Source organism: Bos mutus, chromosome 11 (assembly GCF_027580195.1).
Source record: "Bos mutus isolate GX-2022 chromosome 11, NWIPB_WYAK_1.1, whole genome shotgun sequence".
Taxonomy (NCBI): domain Eukaryota; kingdom Metazoa; phylum Chordata; class Mammalia; order Artiodactyla; family Bovidae; genus Bos; species Bos mutus.
In genome coordinates, this window is record NC_091627.1 from 85,769,827 (window position 1) to 85,795,375 (window position 25,549).

Here is a 25,549-nt window from a genome sequence, read left to right on the forward strand (position 1 = left end):
TATTTGTTATTGGATGAATGATATATCTACAGAAATTAGATCCAGGGAATGTCTGGACCAAGACAGGCTTCTTGGGGCTTCCAAGGTAGCACTGTTGGTAAAGAACCCTCCTGCAATGCAGGAGACACAACAGACATGGGTTCATTCTCTGGGTTGGGAAGATCCCCTGGAGGGGAAGATCCCCCGGAGGAGGGCACAGCAACCCACTCCACTTTTCTTATCTGGAGAATCTCATGGACAGAGGAACCTGGTGGGCTATGATCAATGCGGGTCACAAAGAGTTGGACATGACTGAAGCAACTTAGCACGCATGAATGCAGGTTTCTTGAAGCCCGGGGTCTGGGTTGGCTGTCCATGGGAGATGCCCTCTGGGATTTGAGAGTCTGGACAGGCAATTTCTTCTCAGAGCAGCCCTGATAGAACCACAGATGCAGGATCCATGAAGGATATATATAACTGGGTTCTTAAGACTTTTTCCAAGAAAACAAAGTCCTGTAAGGTATTATAGCATTATGGTTCAAGAGATGTATGTCTATCCTCGGTATTAGGACCAGAACAAAATATGTTCTGAGGATCCTGAAAAAGAGAGTCTTGTGTGATGAATACACTATGTCTTCAATGAATGACATTCATGCCAGAGACACCATGGAGAAATTCTGTGGCACTTTCCTATGGCTACACTCAGTAGAGGTGGATGGCAGATTCCAGAAGCTCAATCAGAAACCATCAGGCCCAGCCCTTGGAGGCCCCTGAAAAGGCAATCCTCCTCTTATTTTAACCATCCCTTCTCCCTGGCTGACTCAGAGGGTTTGGCCTCTGGGACTGTTGGGCACCCTGGGGAGATATCATTCTTTGATTGTTCTAAAAGCAGTGCTAGAAATTTAAACACATGCTCTCTCTGACCCATAACTTATCCTGAAATATGCTGGACCTAAAAGACCATTCCACTTGGAGGGAGCCAATAAGAAAGAAAAAAATCTCATTGCTTTCTAAATAAGATGATGGAAAAATGCAAAACAACACAGCCACAGCCACCCAGTTTGAAGCTGATGTCCTTTGTTCTGATGCAAATTGAAGACAGCCACTGCTCAGTGAAGAGAAAAGGGGCAGCTCAGGACCTCGCCCCCACCAAAATGTAAGTTGTCATTCTCTCTGGTGTGCTTGGCTGATGTGGCAGGGATTCGGAAAAGCCAGTTAATCCAAACTAGCACTTCTAAAATTCTGAAGCCCCCGGGGAGTCTTGCAATTTTCTTTGGAGTGGCAAAGTAAATTTCAGACCTATCATTTTGTCATTTAAAGCCCCAAGACCATTTAGAGCCAGAATGATGAGGGACGCTGGCAGAGGTGCAGGGTAAAAAGCTCTTTCCCAAGGCCTTGTTCTGTTCCAGGGAGCCTGCCAGTTCTGCCTGTCCGTCCAGTGAGAGATTGTGTAATTCCTAATAACCCTGCGAAACCACCGATCCTGCCAGAGCCTGCCTCCTACTTTAACCTGGTCCAGCAGGTCCCTGAGACAAAGAGTCACTTCAGCATCCATAGAACCAGCTTGGACCACTCTGCTGGGTTTAAAGCTGTAAGCCACCCACCTACTGTTGGCTGGCACCCAACTACTGTACCCACTGGCCCGAGTGGCTAGGGAGTAGCTCTTTTCTCTTTGTGTAAGTCAGGATTTCTGAGCTGACCAGTGTTGTATGTCTCCTGGGAGGATAACATGAGAGGGCATGACCTCTGATTACAGCATGGCAAATATAGGTTCCACTAAAGGCAGAGTCCTGGCCAGGGCTGGTGATGGACACCAGGATGAGATTACTGATTAGTCTCTGAAGGAGGCAGTGCAGGGCGTTGGGCAGCTCTGATTGCCCTTTGAGCAGCAGGATGTGGAGTCCACTGCCTCTAAGCTATCATCCGGACTAGAGATCTCTTCAAGAAAATTTGAGATACCAAGGGAACATTTCATGCGAAGATGGGCTCGATAAAGGACAGAAATGGTATGGACCTAACAGAAGCAGAAGATATTAAGAAGAGGTGGCAGGAATACACAGAACTATACAAAAAAGATCTTCATGACCCAGATAACCACGATGGTGTGATCACTCACCTAGAGCCAGACATCCTGGAATGTGAAGTCAAGTGGGCCTTAGAAAGCATCACTACAAACAAAGCTAGTGGAGGTGATGGAATTCCAGTTGAGCTGTTTCAAATCCTGAAAGATGACGCTGTGAAAGTGCTGCACTCAATATGCCAGCAAATCTGGAAAACTCAGCAGTGGCCACAGGACTGGAAAAGGTCAGTTTTCATTCCAATCCCAAGAAAGGCAATGCCAAAAATGCTCAAACTATGCACAATTGCACTCATCTCACATGCTAGTAAAGTAATGCTCAAAATTCTCCAAGCCAGGCTTCAGCAGTACGTGAACCATGAACTTCCAGATGTTCAAGCTGGTTTTAGAAAAGGCAGAGGAACCAAAGATCAAATTGCCAACATTCGCTGGATCATGGAAAAAGCAAGAGAGTTCCAGAAACCTCTATTTCTGCTTTATTGACTATGCCAAAGCCTTTGACTGTGTGGATCACAATAAACTGTGGGAAATTCTGAAAGAGATGGGAATACCAGACCACCTGACCTGCCTCTTGAGAAACCTATATGCAGGTCAGGAAGCAACAGTTAGAACTGGACATGGGACAACAGACTGGTTCCAAATAGGAAAAGGAGTTAATCAAGGCTGTATATTGTCACCCTGTTTATTTAACTTCTATGCAGAGTACATCATGAGAAACGCTGAGCTGGAAGAAGCACAAGCTGGAATCAAGATTGCCAGGAAAAATATCAATAACCTCAGATATGCAGATGGTACTACCGTTTTGGCAAAAAGTGAAGAGGAACTCAAAAGCCTCTTGATGAAAGTGAAAGTGGAGAGTGAAAAAGTTGGCTTAAAGCTCAACATTCAGAAAACAATGATCATGGCATCTGGTCCCATCACTTCATGGGAAATAGATGGGGAAACAGTGGAAACAGTGTCAGACTTTATTTCTGGGGGCTCCAAAATCACTGCAGATGGTGACTGCACCCATGAAATTAAAAGACGCTTACTCCTTGGAAGGAAAGTTATGACCAACCTAGAGAGCATATTGAAAAGCAGAGACATTACTTTGCCAACAAAGGTCCGTCTAGTCAAGGCTACGGTTTTTCCTGTGGTCATGTATGGATGTGAGAGTTGGACTGTGAAGAAGGCTGAGTGCCGAAGAATTGATGCTTTTGAACTGTGGTGTTGGAGAAGACTCTTGAGAGTCCCTTGGACTGCAAGGAGATTCAACCAGTCCATTCTGAAGGAGATCAGCCCTGGGATTTCTTTGGAAGGAATGATGCTAAAGCTGAAACTCCAGTACTTTGGCCACCTCAGGTGAAGAGTTGACTCATTGGAAAAGACTCTGATGCTGGGAGGGATTGGGGGCAGGAGAAGAAGGGGATGACTGAGGATGAGATGGCTGGATGGCATCACCGACTCGATGGACATGAGTCTGAGTGAACTCTGGGAGTTGGTGATGGACAGGGAGGCCTGGCATGCTGCGATTCATGGGGTCGCAAAGAGTCGGACACGACTGAGGGACTGAACTGAACTGAACTGAAGGGAGGGTAGGACAGCCCTGTCACCAAGTATTTATTTGTTAAATGTGTCTGCTGTCAGCACTCTTGTTTCTTGTTGAAAGCTGTTGGGAATTAAAGAGTGCCCTATTAAAATGCCGTGATCTTGAGGAGGGTCCTGCCTTAAACCTGACTGGTGTTCTAGTACTGATTGTAGCGAACAGGGAGGAAAAGGCTGGGGGTGCAGGTTGAAGGGCCACCAGGCATGGCGAGGCTTAGACTGGAAGAGAGGTGGAAGAGAAGGCTGAAGGAGAAAATATTTTGTTTCTGGACTGCTCTGCCTTCCAGTGCCACCAGCAAGAGAAACAACACCTGAGGTCCCTCTGTGCTACTGTGGGTTGAGGACATAGCTGGCTTGAGGAGAAAAGGAGAAAGGAGGAGAAGAGAAGGAAGAAGGAAAAGAGAAGGCTTCAAATGGGCAGGATAGGGGTCAGCACCTATCACCGAGTTTTGGAGGCCAAGGGCAGTGTGCTCAGCGTTACCCAGCCATTGGCTCCCAACCGCAGTCATGGGCCACTGGGGGTGTCAGAAGGCATAGTAGTGTGGTGGAGGGGGAGTGGCCCCTGCCTGCGTGTCAGAGGGTCTAGGCCTGTACTAACTGCCTGGATGACCTCTTGGGCTTTTTATCCAGAACAGAAATGGGTTGGCCCAATGGTTTCAAAGGTTGCTTCCAACTGGAACAATGTTGTGAAATGGTAATGATTTTGAAACTCTCTAATTCCACCAGCACCGAGGATCCACACCTGGCCCAGAAGACGCCCTAATTAACCCCAGGGAAAGGCTAGCTGGGTAGCCTGTGTCATCCCAATGCCCAGCCTCGCTGTTGGCAGAAAGTTTATTGGGAAAGTGCTTGGAAACTGCACCTAGCCTTAATTCCTCTCTTTAACCTTGAGATAAGAACGCCTTTGTTCAAGTCTCAAGCAAGTCTCAAGTTATGTAACTCACTCTTATTAAAACTCTCCCTGACTGTTTTATATTCAGCCTTTTCCCTGCCCTGGTTTGCAGCTTTAACTGAATAGGTGGCCTTGTATTTGTGCTAAGTTTTTTTGTCTTTCTCTTTCAGAACTTGACAGGATAATCACATTGGTTTGTTTAGTAAACACTGAAGGCCAGCTCTGCGATCCAGCGGCCTGACAAATGGCCAGTGATGGCTCTGGGAAAGAAAGCTTTGTTCCCCTTGCAAGACATGGCAAAGGCTTCCTAGGGGAAAAGCCCTCACTAAGCCAAACCCCCTTAGGGAAGCAATTTCCTTCTTGTTTGTTGAGCAAACCCTGGGGACAAGATTCATTTATCCTTTACTTCTCAGAGAGGTTGTCCCTGATGCCCTGTCTAAACTACCTCCTTCCCCTCACCCTACCTCCCAGCTGTAGTCCTTTTTAAAATGGTCTTCATAACACTTCCTGGGGCTTCCCAAGTGGCTCAGGGATAAAGAATCTGCCTGCAGTGCAGGAGACCCACGTTTGATCCCTGGGTCAGCAAGACCCCCTGGAGGAGGGCATGGCAACCCATTCCAGTATGCTTGCCTGGAGAATCCCATGGACAGAGGAGCCTGTCAGGCTATAGTCCATGGGGTGGTAAAGAGTCAGACACGACTGAAGTGACTGAGCACACACAACACTTCCTACTTTCTGAAATCATCTTATTACTTATTTGTGTTGTCACGTAATAGTATTTGGCTTCTACATAAAGGTTTATGGGAGACAGCCCAGACTTCACCTCTGGGTTCAGCAGAGAATCAGGACAATGATTATATAGTGCTAATGATTAAGTTTGGACAATAACAACACATCCCTCAGGGGCAGTAGAGTTTTATTACCTGTCATGAAAATGATGAGGGACTTGAATTTTCATTTTGATTTAATGTCAAAAGCACTGACTGCTAGGCAATGTCACATATTTCACCCATAAAGGTAAATCTATGAGATGGTGAGTGAAGAATGAAAGTCAATTTTACTGTTTTGTTTTTTTTTAAAAACAGAGGCATTGGACATTCCAATATACAATAGATACAGACAAATCTGTTTGATTCCACCTACATGAAGTACTTAGAATAGTCAAATTCATAATCAGAAAGTATATTTTGTTAGATGTCAAGGGCCACGGTAGGAGGTGGTAGGGGGGTTGGGGAGGGAGAATGGGGACTTAGTGTTTAATGAAGACAGTTTCAGTTTAAGAAAGTGAAAAATTCAGGAGATAGTTGATGTTGAAAGTTGCACAACAGTGTGAATGCGCTTAGTGCCACTGAACTGTACAGTTAAATATGGTGAAAATAGTAGGTTTTGTATTATGTGAGGTTCACCACAATACATTTTTTCAAAAAATCCCAAAAAACAAACAAAAACAACCCCAGAGGTATCGAAAGTAATGTTTTCCTAAAATTTTCTGGAGAATCAGTGACAAAATAGAGAGTTTAGAACTCTGGAATTCCTGACCCTCATCAGAGATTATTGAAAGTTAATTTCTACAACTCTTTGGGGCTTTGATTTTCTACTAATAGAAATCGTTAATAGAAAACTGTGTAAATCATATAGAGCTCAATGAATTCATACGAAGTGAACATGCTCATGTAATCAGCTCTCTGATAAAGAAACAGATCATTACCAGCACCCTATAATCCTCCTCTCAGCACTCATCGCAGTAACTACTCTCCCTAAATAAGGGTAACTGCCATCCTGTGTTTCACCACAATAGATGAGTTTTACCTGAGCTTTAAACAAATGGAATCATATATAATGTAGTCATCTTTTTCTGTCTGGCTTATTTTGCTCACATTATGTTCATAAGACTTATTCATATTGTTGCGTATAGTTGGAGTTCGTTTTTGCTCACTGCTCTATAATAGCATGTGAGTAAGGTACATGTCTATTCGACTACTGGTGGTCATTTGGGTTGTTTCCAGTTTGGGGCTGTTATGAGCAATGCTGCTGTAACCACTTTTATCCATGTCTTTTGGTGAAAATATATATGGATTTCAGTAGCACATAAATCCAGAAGTAGAATAGATCATAGAATAGATTTACATTCATAGAGATAATTAAAGAGTTTTCCAAAATGGTTTAAACCAATTTATTGTCCCATCACTGATATATGAGAGGTCCAAATGATTCATATTCTTCTTAGCAGTTGGTGTTATCTATTTTCTTGTTTTAACTCTGCTAGAATGTGTCCTATGATAGATTTTAATACATGTAGACAATAATTAATTTAATTTTTATGATTTTATAAATACATTTGTGAAATGGTACATAAGGAATCTGACATTAGGTAGACATTACATCAGACAATTTTTTTTTAATTGTACTATAGTCAATTTGCTACTTTAAGTCAATTTTAATGCTCAGTTATAGTCTTGTGTTGTTCTATAATTCCTTTATATAATATAGGTTCAGCACACAGAGAAAGATGGACAGCTTCAAGTGGTCAAGGACTTCGTGTTCCTTTCATAGTTGTTATAGCCCTTCGAACAGTGCTGGGTACAGAGTAGGCATCCAGTAAATTTTGATTGAATTGAACTGAACTAAATGAAATGAGGCAGTTATGGCTCAGACGGTAAAGAATCTGCCTGCAATGCAGGAGACCCAGGTTCAATCCCTGAGTTGGGAAGATCCCCTGGAGAAGGAAATGGTAAACCACTCCAGTATTCTTGCTTGGAGAGTTCCATGAATAAAGGAGCCTGGTGGGCTGCAGTCCATGGGGTCACAATGGAGGCAACCCACCTAGGTCTATGGAATGTCTTTCTATTCATAGTTCCCTGCCTAATCGGTCCACTTTCAGGTAATCCCTAAGGTAGTAAGGGGAACAGGAGAGAGTAATTCTAGAAAATGTCCAATTCCTTCATGTTTCTCTAGAGCCCACATTCTAAGCGCTGAAACTTCTTAGGTAAAATGAGCCCCTCTGTTTTCAAAAGGATTTTCCTGAAGCACATACCTAAGTCCACTAGAAAGTGGAACACACAGCAGACTGTCTTACCCGGGGTTGTCAGAATAGAGCATGGGTTGTGCCCTTCCATGCTGGAAGGGGTGCTCTGGACTCAAAATGTCTGGTCTTATTACACTAACCTGATTTCCTTATGGCTGCATCCAGTTTGATAGGAATTTCTCCAAAGGCCACAGTGTCTCTAGGATACTTAGTTCTTCTTTTTTTTTTTTTAATCTGTCCTAATTTTTAAGAACTATTTCTGTCATCTCATCAGCTAAAGGACCTGTACACAATTGCCCATTTCAACACACCGCGTTGTGTCATGTTATGCACATTTTTGTTCATACTGAATATTGGCTATTTTTCTATGGCTGCACTTGGCCTTCGATGCTGTGTGTGCTTTCTTTAGTTGCGGCGAGCAGGGGCCACTCTTCCTTTCCGTGCGTGGGCTCTTATTGTGGTGGCTTTTCCTGTTGCAGAGCATGGACTCCAGAGTGTGTGGGCTTCTGTAGTTGCAGCACGTGGGCTCAGTAGTTGTGATTCCTGGGCTCTAGGAAGCCGGTTCAGTGAGCTCAGAGTGCACGGGCTAAGTTGTTCCGTGGCATGTGGCATCATCTTCCGAGACCAGGGATTGAACTCATGCCCCCTGCGTTGGCACGCAGATTCCTAATCACTGGACCACCACCAGGGAAGTCCAAATATTGGCTATTTCTGGACTGAGATTCTGAGATGTTAAGTTAGTACATTTTAACTGTTCTAAGTTTGGAATTAGCACTTATTGAAAACAATTGGTGGAAATATCCACCCTCTACCTGCCTTCTTTCAGTTTTGAAATCTTTCTTTGGGAAGGTGGATCTAGAGGGAGTGGTCATAAAGGAAGGATTAAACAAGGCAGAAAATACAGACCTTGAGAAACGTGTATTGCTGATCAAACTAAGCCAGTTTTCAGACTCCATTTGGGCCCCGTGCTGTCAGGCACATCAAATTAGAGAGTGTGTGTGCTTGCGTGTGGTGACTGGTGGAAGAAATGAGAAATCCCTGAAAAGAATATTGTGATAAGATCCCTAGAGCATAACAGATTGTAACTGTATAGAGTCACTAATGGGAACAGGCTTGTTCTGCAATCGGAAATGGTGATCAGCAAGTAATCAGATCTAGTGCTCTGGGGCCTCTGCAACATGGTGACTGTTGTAGAGTAGATCAAAAAACAATGGGCTGTTTGACTCTCTCCTCTCCTGGCTGGGCAGCTTCCCAAGACTGGTGTGGAGAGCAGGGAGGGCTATGAATTTCAGAATGTTTTTCCTTTGGGGATGGGCCTCACGTCTCAGACCTCCTGCTAGGAGATCACATGTCACATACGTATATGTTTCTCCCTTCATGTGTGAATTTGCTTTCCAATCTCAGATTGAACTGGCTGTGACTCTAGGATTTATCAAGTCCATTAGGTTACTCCGTGGGTTTATTTGTTACGTAGCCAGGTGCCATAAGTTCAAATGCTGTGGTAGACAAGCAGGCAACATGAATATGAAGTGAGATTGGTCGCAAGCTGGGGAATCTATTTCTTTCTTTTCCAAAGAGAATATACTAGTCAGCATCAGACAATGGTTACTATATAGGTAGGCTGGCCCATGCGGCCAGATTTTCTGATTTTTTCAAGAAAAGCCAGAAATCCAGATTTTTTTTTTTTTTTTTTTAGAAAAAAGAGTGTGTAATTTGCTGATTTTTCCAATGTTTGTAATTAATTAAAAGAAATTATTTTGCAGGCCAACTATGTAACAAACAAAACAAATCTGCAGGTCTCACTCAGTTCCCAAGCCTGAACCTCCAGGTTAGATTGATTTTCTGGTGGGAAAAGCCCAACTTATTCAAGTCACTTCAAGTTATTGAGGACTATATAAACGGTCCCTGACTGGTGATAGTTTGACTTGACGATTTTTCAACTTTACAATGGTGTGAAAGTGATAAGCATTCAGAAGAAACTGGACTTTGAAGTTTGAATTTTGATCTTTTCTGGGCTACTGATGTGCAATATGGTCCTCTCTCCTGAGGCTGGGCACTGGCGGTGAGCTGCAGCTCCCAGGCAGCCACACCATCATGAGGGTGAACGACTGATACACTTAAAACTGTTCTGTCCCCATACAACCATTCTGTTTTTCCTTCCAGTCTTCAATACATTATATGACTATTCAACACTTTCTTATAAAATAGGCTTTGTGTTCGGTGATTCTGCCCAACTGTAGGCTGATATAAGGGTTCTGAGTACGTTTAAGGTAGGCTAGGCCAAGTGATGATGTTCCATAGGTGAGACCAGAAAGAGAAGAAATGACTTCATGAGACTTTGAGGCAGTGAGAAGTGGGAGGAAAAAACTGAAATCTCTCCATTCAGGAGAGACCTTGGGAACCTTTAAGCACAGGCAGGACTGCTTCGAACAAAGCATGGCAGGGCTGGTTGCAGCCTGACCTCTCTATCTCTGTACAGAATTTTCTCAGCTGTGGTACCCAGTGGACCAGAGGCTTTAGGAGCATCAGCAGTCTGTAGGCTTGGCCCAGATCCTAGTTCTCTCCATTGGCACTGCCAGCAAGGGGATGGCTTTGCCTTAAGAGCTCTGAAGAAAGTAGATGCTGACAGGAGGGAGTGTTGGAGGAGGTGGCAAGGCTAGGAGGAGAAGAACCCTGAACACCAACATGAATACTTGCTCAAGAAAAAACAAATTCACCTGCCTATAAATGATAACAGTATGTCGCACCCCCTTCAGTTTGGTGGAAATGAAAGTCCATAAAGGCTAAATACATTTTCAAGGATTCTTATCACAGAGTCAGAATTGCAGTCTGGAGCCCTGGCTGCTGCAGTTTCTGGGTTACCCTTAGCAAGTGTGGTTATGTTTAAGGATGAATTTCCATGGATTAAAACATGGCTGTGCTGGGAGTTGAGCATGCCTTTACAATGCACCATAGCTTCTGGAATGGAGTGGAGAAGGTGTACGTGATGGAGGGTGAGGTCAGCCACTGCCAGCATGGCTCAGTGTGCTATCCACAGGGTGGTGGCGGCTGATGTGAAGTTCTTCTCCAGCAACAGGTGACTCTCCTCTGAGGCAGTCTGGGCTCTGGATTTGAGAAGCAGACTACACCTGATACACTGGAACAGCAGTCTTACATTCTGAGATCTGCCACTGATGGCATGTGGTGACAAGGAAGGGACTTGTAGTGGGGGATAGTCAGGCCACCCCCAAGGAGCTATTGGTATCACACACCTGGAGTTCCTCAAGTTGCTATAGGAAAACAAAATTGATAGTTTCAAGTGTGAACTCCCAAGTTCTACCAGTGGGTTTAAAGCCTTAGCTCCGCTTTACTGCTGCTCTACCTGGGAAGACCCTCCATTATTTTATAAGCTGTGTAACCTTTGGCAGGGCTTCCCTGGCGGCTCAGCAGTAAAGAATCCGCCTGCCAATGTAGGAGATACGGGTTTGATCCCTGGGTTGGGAAGATCCCCTGGAGAAGGGAATGGCAACCCACTCCAGTATTCTTGCCCGGAGAATCCCATGGACAGAGGAGCCTGGCAGGCCATAGTCCATGGGGTCACAAAAGAGTTGGACAAGACTTAGCCACTGAACAACAACAACAACAAACCATGGGCAAATTATTTAATTTGTCTAGGCCTCAGGCTTCCTGGTGTAAAACAGAATACCTTTGCTTTGGAGTTGTGAAGCTTAACTGAAAAACAAGTAATATAACTATATTACCTTATTATGGTAACATGAATTACCAGACACGTGTAAGTACCTGATAAACATTACTTTTTTCTTTTGCTGTGTACAAGAAACGCACTTTATTTTTTTCTTCCAGTTTTATTGAGATATAATTGACATACAGCACTGTATAAGTTTAGGGTGTACAGCATAATGATTTGACTTACAGGCATCATGAAATGATTGTCAAATAAGTTTAGTGAACATCCATCATCTCATATAGATACAAAATTAAGGAAATAGAAAACAATTTTTTGCCTTGTGCTGTTATAAGTCTTAGTAGAGGCTTCCAGGGATCCTCTCCTGTGACTTGAAGATCTAATTCTCGTATGTTAGGTTCCATGTTTCTACTTGCTCCCAGAGCACTTAGCTAAAGGAACAGGGTTGCGGAGTAGAGAGCTTACTCAGGTTTACCAGTTGTTGAGGGGAGGTTCCCAGATATACATCTGGGTCCCATTGCTCTTGTGAGGGGCCTCGCTGGACTGTGCTGTGAGGTGGCTTGGCTCCTCTTCCCTAAGCCCCTTGCACTCATCTGTGGAGCTGGAGTTGATCTGCTTGTGCTCTGTTCTCTGGGGTGTTCAGGACCCAGTGCTCTTTTTTTGCTGATCAGGTCACCTCGGTGTGGCATACCTGTCTGAATCTTGCCTGCAGCCTCCATCTGATTCCTAGCTTAGGCTGAACGTGCTGTACTCACAAACGATGATGTCTGGTTCCCAACTCAGCTGCCTTCCTAGTCCTCCCTGGTGTACGTGGAGATGGCTAGACTCCAGCCAATGGATACTGAGAAGGAATAACCAAGCCCTGTTTCCACCTATCCCCATGTCCATCGTTTTTATCTTAATTTATTTCTTTGGCTGCACCATGCAGTATGAGGGACCTTACTTCCCTGACCTGGGATTGAACTCTAGTACCCTGCAGGAGAAACTTGGAGTTTTAACAACTAGACTGCCTGGGAAGTTCTGCACCATCAATTTTAATCTGCTATGACCATTTCTTGAAGGAGCAAGGCCACTCAGTGGACGAGTTCACTCCCTGAGTACTGAATAAGGGGGAGGACACAAAATCCCTCTGGTTTCTGTTTAACATTGACTTTTTGACATAAGTCTGAAAGGGGCAGAGCAGATCACATGTACCCTTTGTCTCTCTGTTCCTGTTCTCAGGCTCAAAGGTGACAGAACCACATGCAAGGTTAGGAGTTAAAGTGTCCCACGGGCCCAGCATCAGCAGTATGTATGTGGGGAGCAGAGGAAAAACGATGTGGAAAAGTCTTGAGCCAAAAACTAATCTCTGGAAAATTCTTCCAACCACTAGATGGGTAAAATTATAAAAACAGGATTTTGTCCTCATCAATGATGATGAAAAATGGAATTTCTCTCCTGTTAAGACTATTGAGAAAAGCAGCACATACAGTTATAAACCCCTGATGCATTTTCAATTCGAAGAGTATTTGAGATTCGTTGCTAAAAACAAAACTTGATATGCCCTGAAACCTGAAGCTCCTACATGAAAGAGACCTGACAGATTTTCCCAAATTTGACAGTAATCCTAAAAATTTACATGCCAGGAATAAAATGTTATGAAGCTGAAAGAGACTTTCCTAAGCTATCAATAAATGAAATTTTATTAACTCTGCTAGAGGAGAAATTAACTGTCTTATTATTTTCTTTTTGTAAAATGATACTCCAAGTCATATAATATGAAAAGCCAATCAAAGACTGTGCAGCCAAAAATGTCAGAAAGAAAGTATGAGATGTATATGTACATGCTAAGTCACTTCAGTCGTGTCCAACTCTTTGCAACCCTGTAGTACATAGCCCATCAGGCTCCTCTGTCCATGGGATTCTCCAGGCAAGAACACTAGAGTGGGTTGCCATTTCCTCCTGCAGGGGATCTTCCCAACCCAGGGATCGAAACTGCGTCTCTTAAGTCGCCTGCATTGGCAGGCAAGTTCTTTACCACTAGTGACACCTGGGAAGCCCATGGGATGTATGACATGAGGTTAATCAATATATAATTTTCCTGTATATTTGTGAAGTGTTAACATTACAAAATTTGTGATTTCTTGGGATTCCTTTTCTCATTCTAAATAAATATTTTCTTTCTGAGATTTCCCTGGTGATCCAGTGGCTAAGACTTCACCTTCCAATGCAGAGGGTATGGTTCAGTCCCTGGCTGGGAACAAAGATCCCACATGCCTTGCGGCCAAAAAACCTGAAACCTAAAACAGAAACGATATTGTAACAAACTCAATAAAGACTAAAAATGGCCCACTTAACAATGCAGGAGACCTGGGTTCGATACCTGGATCGGGAAGATCGGCTGGAGAAGGAAATGGCAATCCACTCCAGTACTATTGCCTGGAAAATCCCATGGACAGAGGAGCCTGGTAGGCTACAGTCCATGGGGTCGCAAAGAGTCGGACATGACTGAGAGACTTCACTTTCACTAAAAAAAAATTTATTTTCAAATCTAATTTTAACTCATAATTTGTTGTCTTCAAAAAATTCTTTAAATTTACAGATGCTTTAGACCCCACAAATCCTGGATCTGCTCCTGATGGGAGTTGCATGGCCACGGTCATTGACAGTGGCCTCCAGTGGGTATTTGTGCGTGCATCGTAAGGGAACTGACCTGTAAGCAAATGCTGTATATCATCTGTATCATCTGTTTATTTGTCAAATAAAACACAACAAAACAACAACAAATTAAGTACCACTGCTCTACACAGCAAAAGCAAACAACTATACCAGAGTGATATCCTGAATTCAATCTTTACTGTTACTATGTACTAGTTTATACTTTTACTACCTATATATGTTCACACACTGGTAGTATGCTGTGTCCATGTGGTCTGATTGTCTATTACTGTATCACAAATTACCCTAAAACTGAATGTCAAAATAACAATCATTTCATTATGATTTATGTTAGCTCACCTTCTGGGAGGGCAATCAGGACAAGCTTCCGTTCAGTTCAGTTCAGTCGCTCGGTCGTGTCCGACTCTTTGCGACCCCATGAATCACAGCTTTGCCATCAGATCAAGTGGCAACGGCATTACGTGCAGATATCTCAGCTTGAGCATAGAACTCTCATGGGAAAAGAAATAAGGAACTCACTTTCTTGGTGTTTATACCAGAAGACCAACCTCAAGAATATTAGGGGTCAGGAGAAATGGCATTGGGCTGGGGAGGTGGGGGTGGAGGGTGGGCAGTGTTGGAAGTGAAGTGCAGCTTTAACAGTTAGAATATAATGATGGAATTACACTGGTGGTGGTGAATCCAAGGATTAAGTAGGTTACAACAGGGACAATTAATTCTATTAATTAATCATCAAGGTGGAGTGTTTTGCCTGCCAACTTGGCAACCAGTTTTGGGGAGTCTGGAATTAAGCTTGGGTGTGAGAAAGATCTGACTGCTCTCTGGTTACAAAGAAAATATTGAACACGTTGATTGTGATATGCCCAAGTGGATATTGTCTTAATCTTAGAAGAGGCTAGGATGTGCAGCTCCTTCCGTGAAGCATGGATTTCCCACTGACTTTGAAGGCATTCCTAAGGATGGGAGTGATGGGGGAGGGGTGCTGTAAACTGTGTCTGGATGAGCTCTCTAGGGTGGGTATCATTCAGGGCCCTGTTCTCAGAGGAACTGAAAGCATGTGGCATTGTTTGCTTTAAGATACTGGCATGTTTTGTGTACCCTGGGGGCTACAGTCATTCCTTCATCGTTATTTTTGAAAAGATGTTATTGACTACAGTGTAGTTCCTAAAGAGTTCCCACCAGTGTTCTTTTGTATGCTTATCTTAATTAAAAAACCAAGTCACTACCTACTTTTCAAAATGTACGCCATCAAGTCCAGTTCATGAATTTGGATTTTTGTTTCTCCTATCACTAAACAATTTTAGTGACCACAAGACTCCATAGCATCTGTGAATTCCATAGACATTGAACATTCAGGTAATGTTTCTGTTGTCACGGTGTTCCTGGGTGCCTTTTTTCTGGACTTGGAGTTCTGTTTACCTCCATTCCAGCCACTTGAAAGTTTCCTGGATATCCAGAAGCTGTTTAGTGATCAACATAAATGGTTCTTATGATTATAGCGTTTCCAGCGTCTAACCCTGAGGCCAGTGTGTTATCCAGAGATTGATGGTTAAGAACATAGACTCTGGAGGAAGACAGAGCTGCATTTAGATCTCAGCTTTTCAGTTTACTAAGCATGTGGCCTTGAACAATTTATGCCACCTTTTAAGTTTATTTTTTTCTTTAGAATTCTATTTATTTATTTTTGGCTGCACTGAACCTTTGTTGCTTTCCGTGGGCTTTTCTCTAGTTACAGCGAACTGGGGCTACTCTTCAATGTGATTTGCAGGTTTCTCTCTGCAGCAGCCTGTCTTGTTGGGGAGCACAGGCTCTGGGGTGCACAGGCTCCAGTAGTCGCAGCATGCACGCTTACTAGTTGTGGTGCACAGCCTGAGTTGCTCCAAGGCACGTGATGACTGAGTGACTAACACACACACACACACACACACACACACACACACATTCTTATCCACTGTACCACCAGAGAAGTCCCTATGCCAACTTTTAAAGCCCTAGTTTCTTCTTTTGTAAAAGGCTGATGGTGTCAATAGTCCTTACCTCATAGAGATTTTATAGACTAAATAAAATTATAGGTGTTATCATTTTTAATATGCTCCTGCTCTTCAATTCTTCTTAGACTTGATTGGAGTAATAATCATGATGGCTATCATTTATTGTCATGTGCCAGCCACTGGGCTAAATACTTTATCTATATTGTCTGTAATCATCTTGAAAAAATGGCAAGAAGAGACCTTTATAGCAGAGGAAACCGAGGATCAAAGAAGTTAATTAACTTTCTGAAGGTCATAAAACCAAGCGGTATAGCTGGAGTTTGAACTCCAGAATTGGTGTTCTTTTCACTAAGTGACTCTGATGCTCACATATCCTGATTCAAATCATTACCTCTAAGGATGAATATGGATTGGAAGGGTGACTATTTCCTGTCACGTTCATGAGGGACAGCTGTCCCATGCTTCAGAGAACAATGGACACCTAATATTATGCAGCAAGCTGGGTGGAAATCCATCTGCCCACAGTTTTCCATGCAGAGCAAGTGCCTTTCATGATGCCCACAATTCTCAGCATGAGACCAGCCTGGCTGTATCAGAGAGGCATGTACGCATGTCCAGGGTCCTACTAGAAGTAGCCTCATGGAACCCTTGATGTTCTTCATTTGATTTCCTTTATAAGATATAATTCAATGACTCTGGCTTAGGTTTGGATAGAAATAACATTTCCCTACCAATCAATAACTCAGAGTCTATATTACTGTTCACAGCTGTTCCAGCAAGAACCTTGATTTCCCTCCTTCCCTGCAAAAATTTCCTCTTAGGCCCCTCCCTCAAAATGTTAATCCCAAAGAAAACCAAAGCCGATGTGGCAAATTGGTTGGTTAGCCACAGTGGCTGGGCAACTTCTGAGATCAATCAGTGGCCACTGCTCCCGAGGTCAGTGAGAGGAGCCTGCAGAATCCACCGAGAGATGCCAGTTGATGGGGTCAAGCTCCCTGGTGCCCCCAGGCTGCTGGACCAATTTTCCAGCCTTGTTCTTCATTTTGTCAACTAGGCCCTGGAGCAGTCCTGCCTGTGTCCAGATTTAGTCTCCCGTAGCCTCAGGGAAATGACTCATTCATCTTCTGCCAACCACTGTTGGACAAAAAACACATATCTTCACATAAAGGAGCAACAATTTGCAAACGTGGTATGTACCTTAAATTAAATTTCTAGCAAACACATCACTGAAAGGATAAGGTCTACAGAGATGCAATTTTCCTCTATCACAACCTTCGTCATTCTCAGAGAGCAATTTATCTCATTTTAGCCACAGCAATATCCAACTTTTCTATTGTGGCCTTTGTTTTACATTTGTTTTCTTGTTCCCCTACTCTAGCCCTGCCCCATCCATTTGCTGTCCCTCCCCTGAATCAAGGTAACAGTTTTCATTAATGGTTACCCAAATCTCTGACTTACAGGAAGGGAAGTTTCTGTCTGTCTTATACATTTCCATTAAGGTTAAAAAGATCTTACAATTGGTTCCCGTTAGATCTCATACACAGTAACCTGTGCTTTCCTTTCTTAAAAGACTCAGAAGGAAAGTCTCCCTGAGACATGCTCCATCATATTTTTGACTACTTCCTTCATTTCTGCCACAAAGGTGATGCTCATGGCTCACCTGGTATGCATCCTACCCCAGCTCTGGAACCAGTCATTTCTCCAAGGACTCTACTTCTTTTTAGGAGGGAATAGAATTAAGAGCAAGAGTGGGCACTAGGTCATGATCATTGCTACTTGGGTGTCTGTGCTTACAGGCCTGTTCTGTGGACAAAACTAGGAAATATATTCATGTACATACACGTCTGCTGAAGTTGAAGCTCAAAACTTTGGCCACCTGATGCGAAGAACTGGCTAATTGGAAAAGACCCTGATGTTGGGACAGACTGAAGGCAAAAAGAGAAGGCAGCAGAGGATGAAATGGCTAGATAGCATCATCGACTCAGTGGACATGAATTTGAGCAAACTCCTAGAGATAGCGAAGGATAGGGAAGCCTGGGTCGCTGCAGTCCATGGGGTTGCAAAAAGTTGGACGTGACTTAGCGACTGAATAACAACAACAATCATTTTTTTGGTTTGCTTTCAGTTTTAGCACCCTGTTCCCTTTCTTGTTGATTTTACTTTTTGATCATGTAACAGAAGTCAACACTAGATAAAAAGGTATTCTCTATTCTGTATTACTTCTACCTTATCCCCCTTACTCCCAACTCCTTGGAGGCAACTAACTTTGTTTTTTCACCTCTCCAAGTTTCTTTTTGGATAGGTTGATAGATATATGTATGTTTTCTTATTTTTTTCCTTTGGCACAATAGGTAGGCTCTACAGAGGCTCTTTTGCAGTTTGGCTTTTTCTTACGAATGTCTCTTGGAAATCACTCTGTATCAGTTCATAGATATCCTCCTGTTCCTTCTTTACAGTTAAGAAGTGCTCATCATGAAGAATTATCATAGCTTATTTAACCAATCATTTATGCTCAGATATTTAGCTTCCAGTATTTCGCAACTGCAAATAACACTACAGTGAATAACCTTGTGCACAAAAATTTTTTTTTGGATTATTGGAGTTGTATCTTCAGGGTTAATGCCCAGAAGCGAGATTGGCATGTCGAAGTGCAAATGTGAATGAAATTTGTTGGATATTGCCAACTTCTTCTCCATAGGGGTTATACCATTTTGCATTCCCAGTGAGGATGCAATGTAGGAGAGTGCCTGAGTTCCCCAACATACTTGCCAACTGAGTGTAATCGTCAGCTTTTGATTTTTTGCCAACCTGATGGGTGAAAAATGGTGTCTCAGTGTTGTTTTAATTTGCATTTCTCTTATTATGAGTAAAGCTAAATTTTTTTTATATGTTTAAGGTCCATAATTTGATCATTCTTTTTGGTGAGTAGTCTGTGGATGTTTTTGCCCATTTAGTAACAGGATTTTAAACATTTAAAAGTTGTTTATTTGGCAGAAATAACTTTTAAAATAATTTATGCTACCTGAGAGAAGAATCCCAAAGTACCTGGCTGTGGATAAACTATGGATTCTGCCCTCCAGGAATTTACAGTCTGTAAGCTGAACACCATTACAGTGGGTATCAGCATAAGCTGTGGACCCAGACTGCCTGCCTTCAAATGCCAGTCCTGCCACTTAGGCAAGTTTTTAATCTCTTAGTGCCTCAGTTTCTCCATTTGTAAGATGAAAGTAACATTAGCATTTATCTCTTAAGATTATTGTTAGGATTAAATGACTTAGCATATGTAAAGTACTTTGAGCAGGAAACATTCCATAATGTTGGCTATCTTAAGTGTCAAGAAAATCCTCTCAGTATGTTGATTTAATCCCATAAGAATCTTGTTATATAGTTATTTATAAAAAATGAAGACCTGGAAGTGTAGAAACATTAGGTGAATCAGTAGATAGAATCGAATTGTAACCCATTAATTAATTAATTTATTCATTTATTCTCAGCTATTTTTTGAGGCCCTACTAGGCACTGGCTTAGGTGCTGGAGATATAGTCTGAACAAGACAGATCTTTGGGCTCCTGAATGCTCACTTTTTTGTGGTGGAAGAGGCCTGTGTAGGGTGTGGAAAGAAAGAAAACCGAAGGAAACCAATTTTGTTTTTTGGCCACACCATGCGGCATGTGGAATCTTAGTTCCCCAACCAGGGATCAAACCTGAAGCCCCTTTATTGGAAACATGGAGTCTTAACCACGGGACTTCTAGGGAAGTCCCCAAGGAAACCAATTTTGTCTGTCTTGTTCATCAATAGTCTGTTCAGCACACACAACAGTGTCAAAATTCGTTTGTTTAAATGAAAGAATGAAGGAAGAAATGACAGAGTAGTGAAAATGAGGCTTGATGCATAGGTAGGGCCCAGATCATGAAAAGCCTTGTCAACTCTTTTGAAGAGTTTGGACTTCATCCTGAGCAGAGAAATCATGTGAAACAGATTTGCATCTAAGAAACTCAAGTCGGTCTGTGTGGAGGATCTACAAGGGGGAGAACAACAGGGAGGTTGTTATAATAAGTCCAGCGCAAGATGATGAGGTCCAAATCAAGCGGGAAGCTGAGGGGATGGAGAGGAGATGAGCTGAAGGGAGGTTTAGAAGTCAGAGTTGACATCACCCGGACTTGCTGGGTGTAGAGGGAGGAAGAAAGCTGCAGCATCACTGAGATTTCACTGCGATGAGAAACTGAAGACAGGAACTTCCCTGGCGGTCCAGTGGTTAACACTATGTGTTCCCAGGGCAGGGGGCATATGTTTGATCCCTGGTTGGGAAATTAAGATTCTATATGCTTCTTGGAACAGCCAAAAAAAGAGAAAGAAATTGAAAAGGCATGACTGATGGGGAAAATGGAGAAAGGCTTTACAAAAAAATTTTATTTACTTATTTTTAGCTGCACTGGGTCTTCATTGTTGCCCTCCGGCTTTTCTTAGCTGTGGTGAGCAGGGGCGACTCTGTAGTTGTGGTGCAATGGGCTTCTCACCGTGGTGGCTTTTCTTTTTGTAGAGCATGGGCTCTTGGTGCAGGGGCTTCAGTGGTTGTGGCTAATGGGCTTAGTTGCCCCACTGCATGTGGGATCTTCCCAGACCAGGGATTGAACCTGTGTCCTCTGCATTGCAAGGTGAATTCCCAACCATTGGACCACCAGGGAGGCCCAAGGATGGCCTTTTAAACTTATGGATTTGAGGTGACCACGGGACAGTGCTCAATCTCCTGACTGTACTTGCTTTTGGCTTCTTTACACTCCTTGGAGTCAGGAGACTGGGCCCTGTCCAGCACACTGTAGTGGCCCATGAGGTAAACGGTCTAATACTGGAAAGTACACTGGTTAGGGGCATTACTTTGCCAACAAAGGTACGTATAGTCAAAGCTATGGTTTTTCCAGTAGTCATGTATGGATGTGAGAACTGGACCATAAAGAAGGCTGAGCACTGAAGAATTGATGCTTTTGAAATGTGGTGTCGTAGAGTCCCTTGGTGGAGAAGGAAATGGCAACCCACTCCAGTATTCTTGCCTAGATAATCCCGTGGACAGAGGAGCCTGGTGGGCTGCTGTCCATGGGGTCGCACAGACTCGGACACAACTGAAGCGACTTAGCAGCAGCAGCAGAGTCCCTTGGACTGCAAGGAGATCAAACCAGGCAATCTTAAAGGAAATCAATCCTGAATATTCATTGGAAGGACTGATGATGAAGCTGAAGTTCCAATACTTTGGCCACCTGATGCAAAGAGTGGATTCATTAGAAAAGACCCTGATGCTGGGGAAGATTAAAGGCAGGAGGAGAAGGGGACAGAGGAGAGATGGTTGGATGGCATCACCGACTCGATGCACATGAATTTGAGCAAGCTCCAAGAGATGGTGATGGACAGGGAAGCCCGGCATGCTGCAGTCCATGGGGTCGCAATGAATTGGACACGACTGAGCAACTGAAAAACAACAACATTGCTTGGGAGGTCTCTTGACTAGTAGTGCAGCCTTAACCCCCCAGGGGTCCCTGATGGGGCATGCTGGTGCTAAGTTTATTGCTAATTGTAACTGGAAGTTTATTCTTTGATGACAAAAATAACTCATCTTTGCATCTTCTCTCACACCTTAGAGGATGCATAATGCAGACTGCGGGCAATATTAAATAGATGTCTCATAGGAGATTAGGAAATGTAGGGAATCCATCATAGGAAATTAGGAAATCCATCATCAAGCAGGGCTCATGGCTTGGGGGGTTGCCCCAGGGTCACTGAGCCAAGATGGAGAGTTATCACGTGCAGGAGGAACTCCAAATCCCTTTCCATTGATACAGAAAACAGATGAATAAAGAGTTCAACAAAACCCCCTCTAGAATGGCACTCTGCAAGCTTTGATGACACCAGTGCTTTTCTAGAGGTCATGCTAGATGAAAGGCTGTGAAAAGACCAGGACAAGACTGCAATTGGACACTGGACACATGCCTTTACCAGAGAGAAGGAATTTCTGATGAAGCTGGTGATAGGGCAAAGATCCAAAAGAATAGAAACCATGTTTCACAGAAGCCTGCACAGGCAGATATTTATTTTTAAAAGTGACCCGAACTTTCTCTAGGATGTCACTGGATCCCCACAAGAAGGTGCATCAGTTAGGAAAGGACCTGTTACAATTCATTTTCTGATTACAGCGCTTTCTGGTTGACCCTATAAGGGGCTAGGAGCAGAAGGGCAAGGGTATGCGCAGTTAAGAAGATAGGAGGAGGGTCTCAAGTAGAAGGAAGCTATGATAAACAAAGCAGAGGATGGTCTCTAGATGGGAAACGGTATGAGAGACTTGTGCGAAGAAAGACCAAAAGGAAAAGCAGGCCACCAGCAATAGCTCGGGAATGGAGGGAAAGCGAGGGAAGGAGGGAGAGACTAGCACTGGGGGAGGAGGTAGGGGATAAAAAAGGAGAGAAGGAAAGGAGTATGAAACATTTGCGTTGCACGAGTCAACGATTATGGAGAAGAAAGGTAAAGAGAATTGGGTTACTGAATTGGGAAGGGGGAACTTGGTTCTCCGGAGAATCCTGCGATTACACAGCGCTCGGGGGGTGTGGTCCTGAGTTTAGGGCGGTGGGAGTGCGAGAAGGTTGCGGTGAGGGCGCCGCCCAATTTCTCCCCGAAGTGGAAGCCTGGGAAAACCGAGGGGCAGGCAAGCAGGCTAGCAGGGAGGAGGCGGAGCGAGGGCGCCGAGGGGCGGGACGAGGGAGGGCGTGGGCAGAAGGAGGAGGAGGCACAGATTGAGGGCGGCGCTAGGACCTGCCGGCTCCCCGCCGGCTCCCGGGAGGTTGATAAAGCGGCGGCGGCGTTTGACGTCAGTGGGGAGTTAATTTTAAATCGGTACAAGATGGCGGAGGGGGACGAGGTAACGCGAAGCCAAGAACCGCACCAAGGGCTGCGCCGCCGGCGGCGGACCAGCGACTCAAACACCGGGGTTAACCACGTCTCGTCCACGACCCTCCTAGGTACGGGCCGGCAGGGTGGAGGCCGCAAGGCCCGCGCAAGGAGAGGGCGCGGGCCGCTCGGGCTCGCGGGCACCGGCCGCAGGCGGCGGGGTCGTCGTCCGCGGCTGGCTCGGCTCTCCTCCCGCCGCCGCGTCTGGCCGCCAGGCCTAGCCCCCTCCGCGCCCCGAGCTCCCGCGGCGCGCGGCCTGAAAAAGGCGGCCCTGGGGCCGCGGCTCCCGCAGCTGTCGGGTGAACGGGCGGCGCGCGCGTCTGCGTCCGACCCGGCCCCCCTGCCCGCCCGCCGCCGCGTGGCTGTCGCGGTGTCCGCCCCGACCTGAGGGGGCGGCCTTGAGCAGGGGCTGCAGACCCAGGGCGAGGGGAGGTCGGCGGCGGCGCGGCTCTGTCCTCGGGAGCTCCGGACTCGCCCGGGCGACCTGTCACCCGCCGCCACTCGCTGCCCTGTGTCTCGCGCGCGGAGAGGGAGGAAGGGTTAACCAGGTCGTGATGGGCCCGGCGGTGGAGGAGGACGCGCAGCGCGCGGGAGGAGCAGACACCTCGCTGCCAGGTCGGGAGGCTCTCCAGACACCCTTCCAGGAGGGAACCGCAGCCCGCAGGGCAGGGCTGCGTCCCGGGGCTTGGGTTCCGGGGCCCCGCAGTTTCCGAACCTATTCCTGCGGGTAGTGCGTGGCTAGGATGCAAGTTCAGATTTAATTGTCAAAACTGGGCTTTTGAGCTGTTTACTAGTTCTGAGACCATAGTGAGGCCCAGTCGGGCTGAAAGTGTCGGTGGTGTGAAGTCACCTGATCCTTCGCTCGCCGGTTTTGCTGAATGTGAGCTCCTACTGTACGGGTAAAGGAGCGCCCCTGCCCCTTGGAAGACGCACTTGCTTTGGCAGCAGAGTGTTGTGTGTCTCTCTTACTCATTACACCCTATTTTTAGGAGTTTAGCATTTGATCTTTCACTGTGGTGTGAATTGAACGCCTGAAATCTTGATTGAGAATTTTGATGGTACTTAAAGGCATGAAGTTTTCCCAAGGCTTATAATTAGTAAAAGCTTGAGCTTAGGCAAGTGTGGCCATGACATAGATAAGAGTTTATTAAGTATATTAAGTATGAACTGTGTTTTTCAAGTTTCTCTCCACAGTCTGATAAAGGTTTTGTGAGGTAAAATGTAAAACATTTTGATGAAAAACTCCCTTTAATAGAAAAGTTTATGTGAAATATATTTTATCATTTACGTTAGCCCTTGGACGTGTTGAACGTATGTCAGAGGTAAGGACAAACTGGAAGTTTTGTTAAGGTACAGGGAACAGGAAATAAAGTTGATTTTATTACTGCTTGCCAACCAAAGCACTTGACAGAGCTGTTTATGCAGGAAAAAAATGCCACCAGAGAAGAGAGGTACGCCTTAAGTCTATTCTGGTTGGAATTCTCAAGTCATTAGTTGTTCTGGAATGCCGATGGATTGGTTAGTTTAGCTCTTTTGGACCTGGGAATGTGTGTGCACGTGTTTGTTTACTTATACCGTTTTAGATGTAGTTTAGGAGCGTTTTATGTGCTTGCCTTATTAGGAGAAACGTTGCTTTATGACTCACAGTTATGAACATCGTTTTTAGGCTATGGCATATTGAGAAGAGATGCTATTCTTAAGACTTGATATATCGGGGTCATCATTTATTAAATGCTCTGTCTGCTACTCACAGGTTTTTGTCTTGTGTGTGTGTTTGTGAAGTTAGTCCTTCACTTGAAAGCCATTTCTATCAAATGACTGCCCAAAATAGTCCCTCTCCCTGCTGATTTTCTCTGAATCACCCTTTACTACATTAAAAACTAAGTAAATTGGCTGAGATTTGTGCAAACAGGCTCTGAATGAGCAGGTTAGATTTCGGCTGTAGAAACTCTGTCTCCCTCTGCTTCCTGGATAAAGTTGAAGAGTTGGGGTGAGTCAGGTGCTGCTCTTGTAGTTCACTCTTAGGAAGATGCTGTGTCTCTTCAGTGTTCATTCTTTTTAGGATTGTAAGACCTTTATAAAAGACCTAGGAACTCTTCCGTTGACTTTGTAGGATGATAAGAATCTGTGGATGTGATTAAATATATTTAGTAAAGTGTTTTGAAATCCTTCAGATTTTTCGTTTGGGGAAGATGGAGCTGCCTTATAGTAAAGAGGCACTTATTATAGGGCAAATAAACCACGACTTAAAATGAGATTCAGTCCTTAAATGGAATGCACCTGTTTTCAAATTCATTTTTAGGTTGCCTCTCTGTTTTAACTTTAGGGTAGGGTTTTGGAATACTCACAAGTGCAAGTAAGTTCCTTGAAATTTTTAGACCCGTTTCCAAAATTGTGCCTTTTCCATTTATCCGCTATTAAGCAGCTACTAAGAGTATAGGGTCGTGAAGAGTCGGACACGACTGAGCAACTGAACTGAACTGAAGAGTATACTTGGAGGACTATCGCCTAGTTTGATGCTGGAGTTCAAGACATATTTAAAATTGTGAGACCTAGTAGTAAGATGCACATTGTTTATGTTGTTTATGCTTAATTGGGAGACCTTTTTGACACAGTTGTAAGTAAAGCTGTTTGGCAGTCTGTCAAAGGGCCAGAAATGTACGGGGTGGGAATAGAAGTTAGACTTTTCATAACAGTGACTTATAGCTTTACAGAAGGAGTTTTTCT

At 44.3% G+C, this 25,549-nt stretch overlaps 1 protein-coding gene across 6 annotated transcripts in view; it reads left to right on the forward strand.

Annotated features, from left to right (window-relative positions):
* Positions 1-22,734: 22,734 nt before the first annotated feature.
* Positions 22,735-25,549, forward strand: part of ATL2 (atlastin GTPase 2) — a 67,907-nt gene continuing 65,092 nt past the window's right edge. For 3 of the 6 annotated variants that reach the window (XM_070379711.1, XM_070379712.1, XM_070379717.1), the window contains exon 1: positions 22,735-22,893. In XM_070379711.1, the coding sequence (XP_070235812.1) occupies positions 22,776-22,893 (118 nt within the window). In that variant the 5' untranslated portion in view covers positions 22,735-22,775. Of the gene's footprint in view, positions 22,894-23,248; positions 23,438-25,549 lie in introns of those variants that run through there. The other 3 variants (XM_070379714.1, XM_070379713.1, XM_070379715.1) reach the window with 3 other exon arrangements.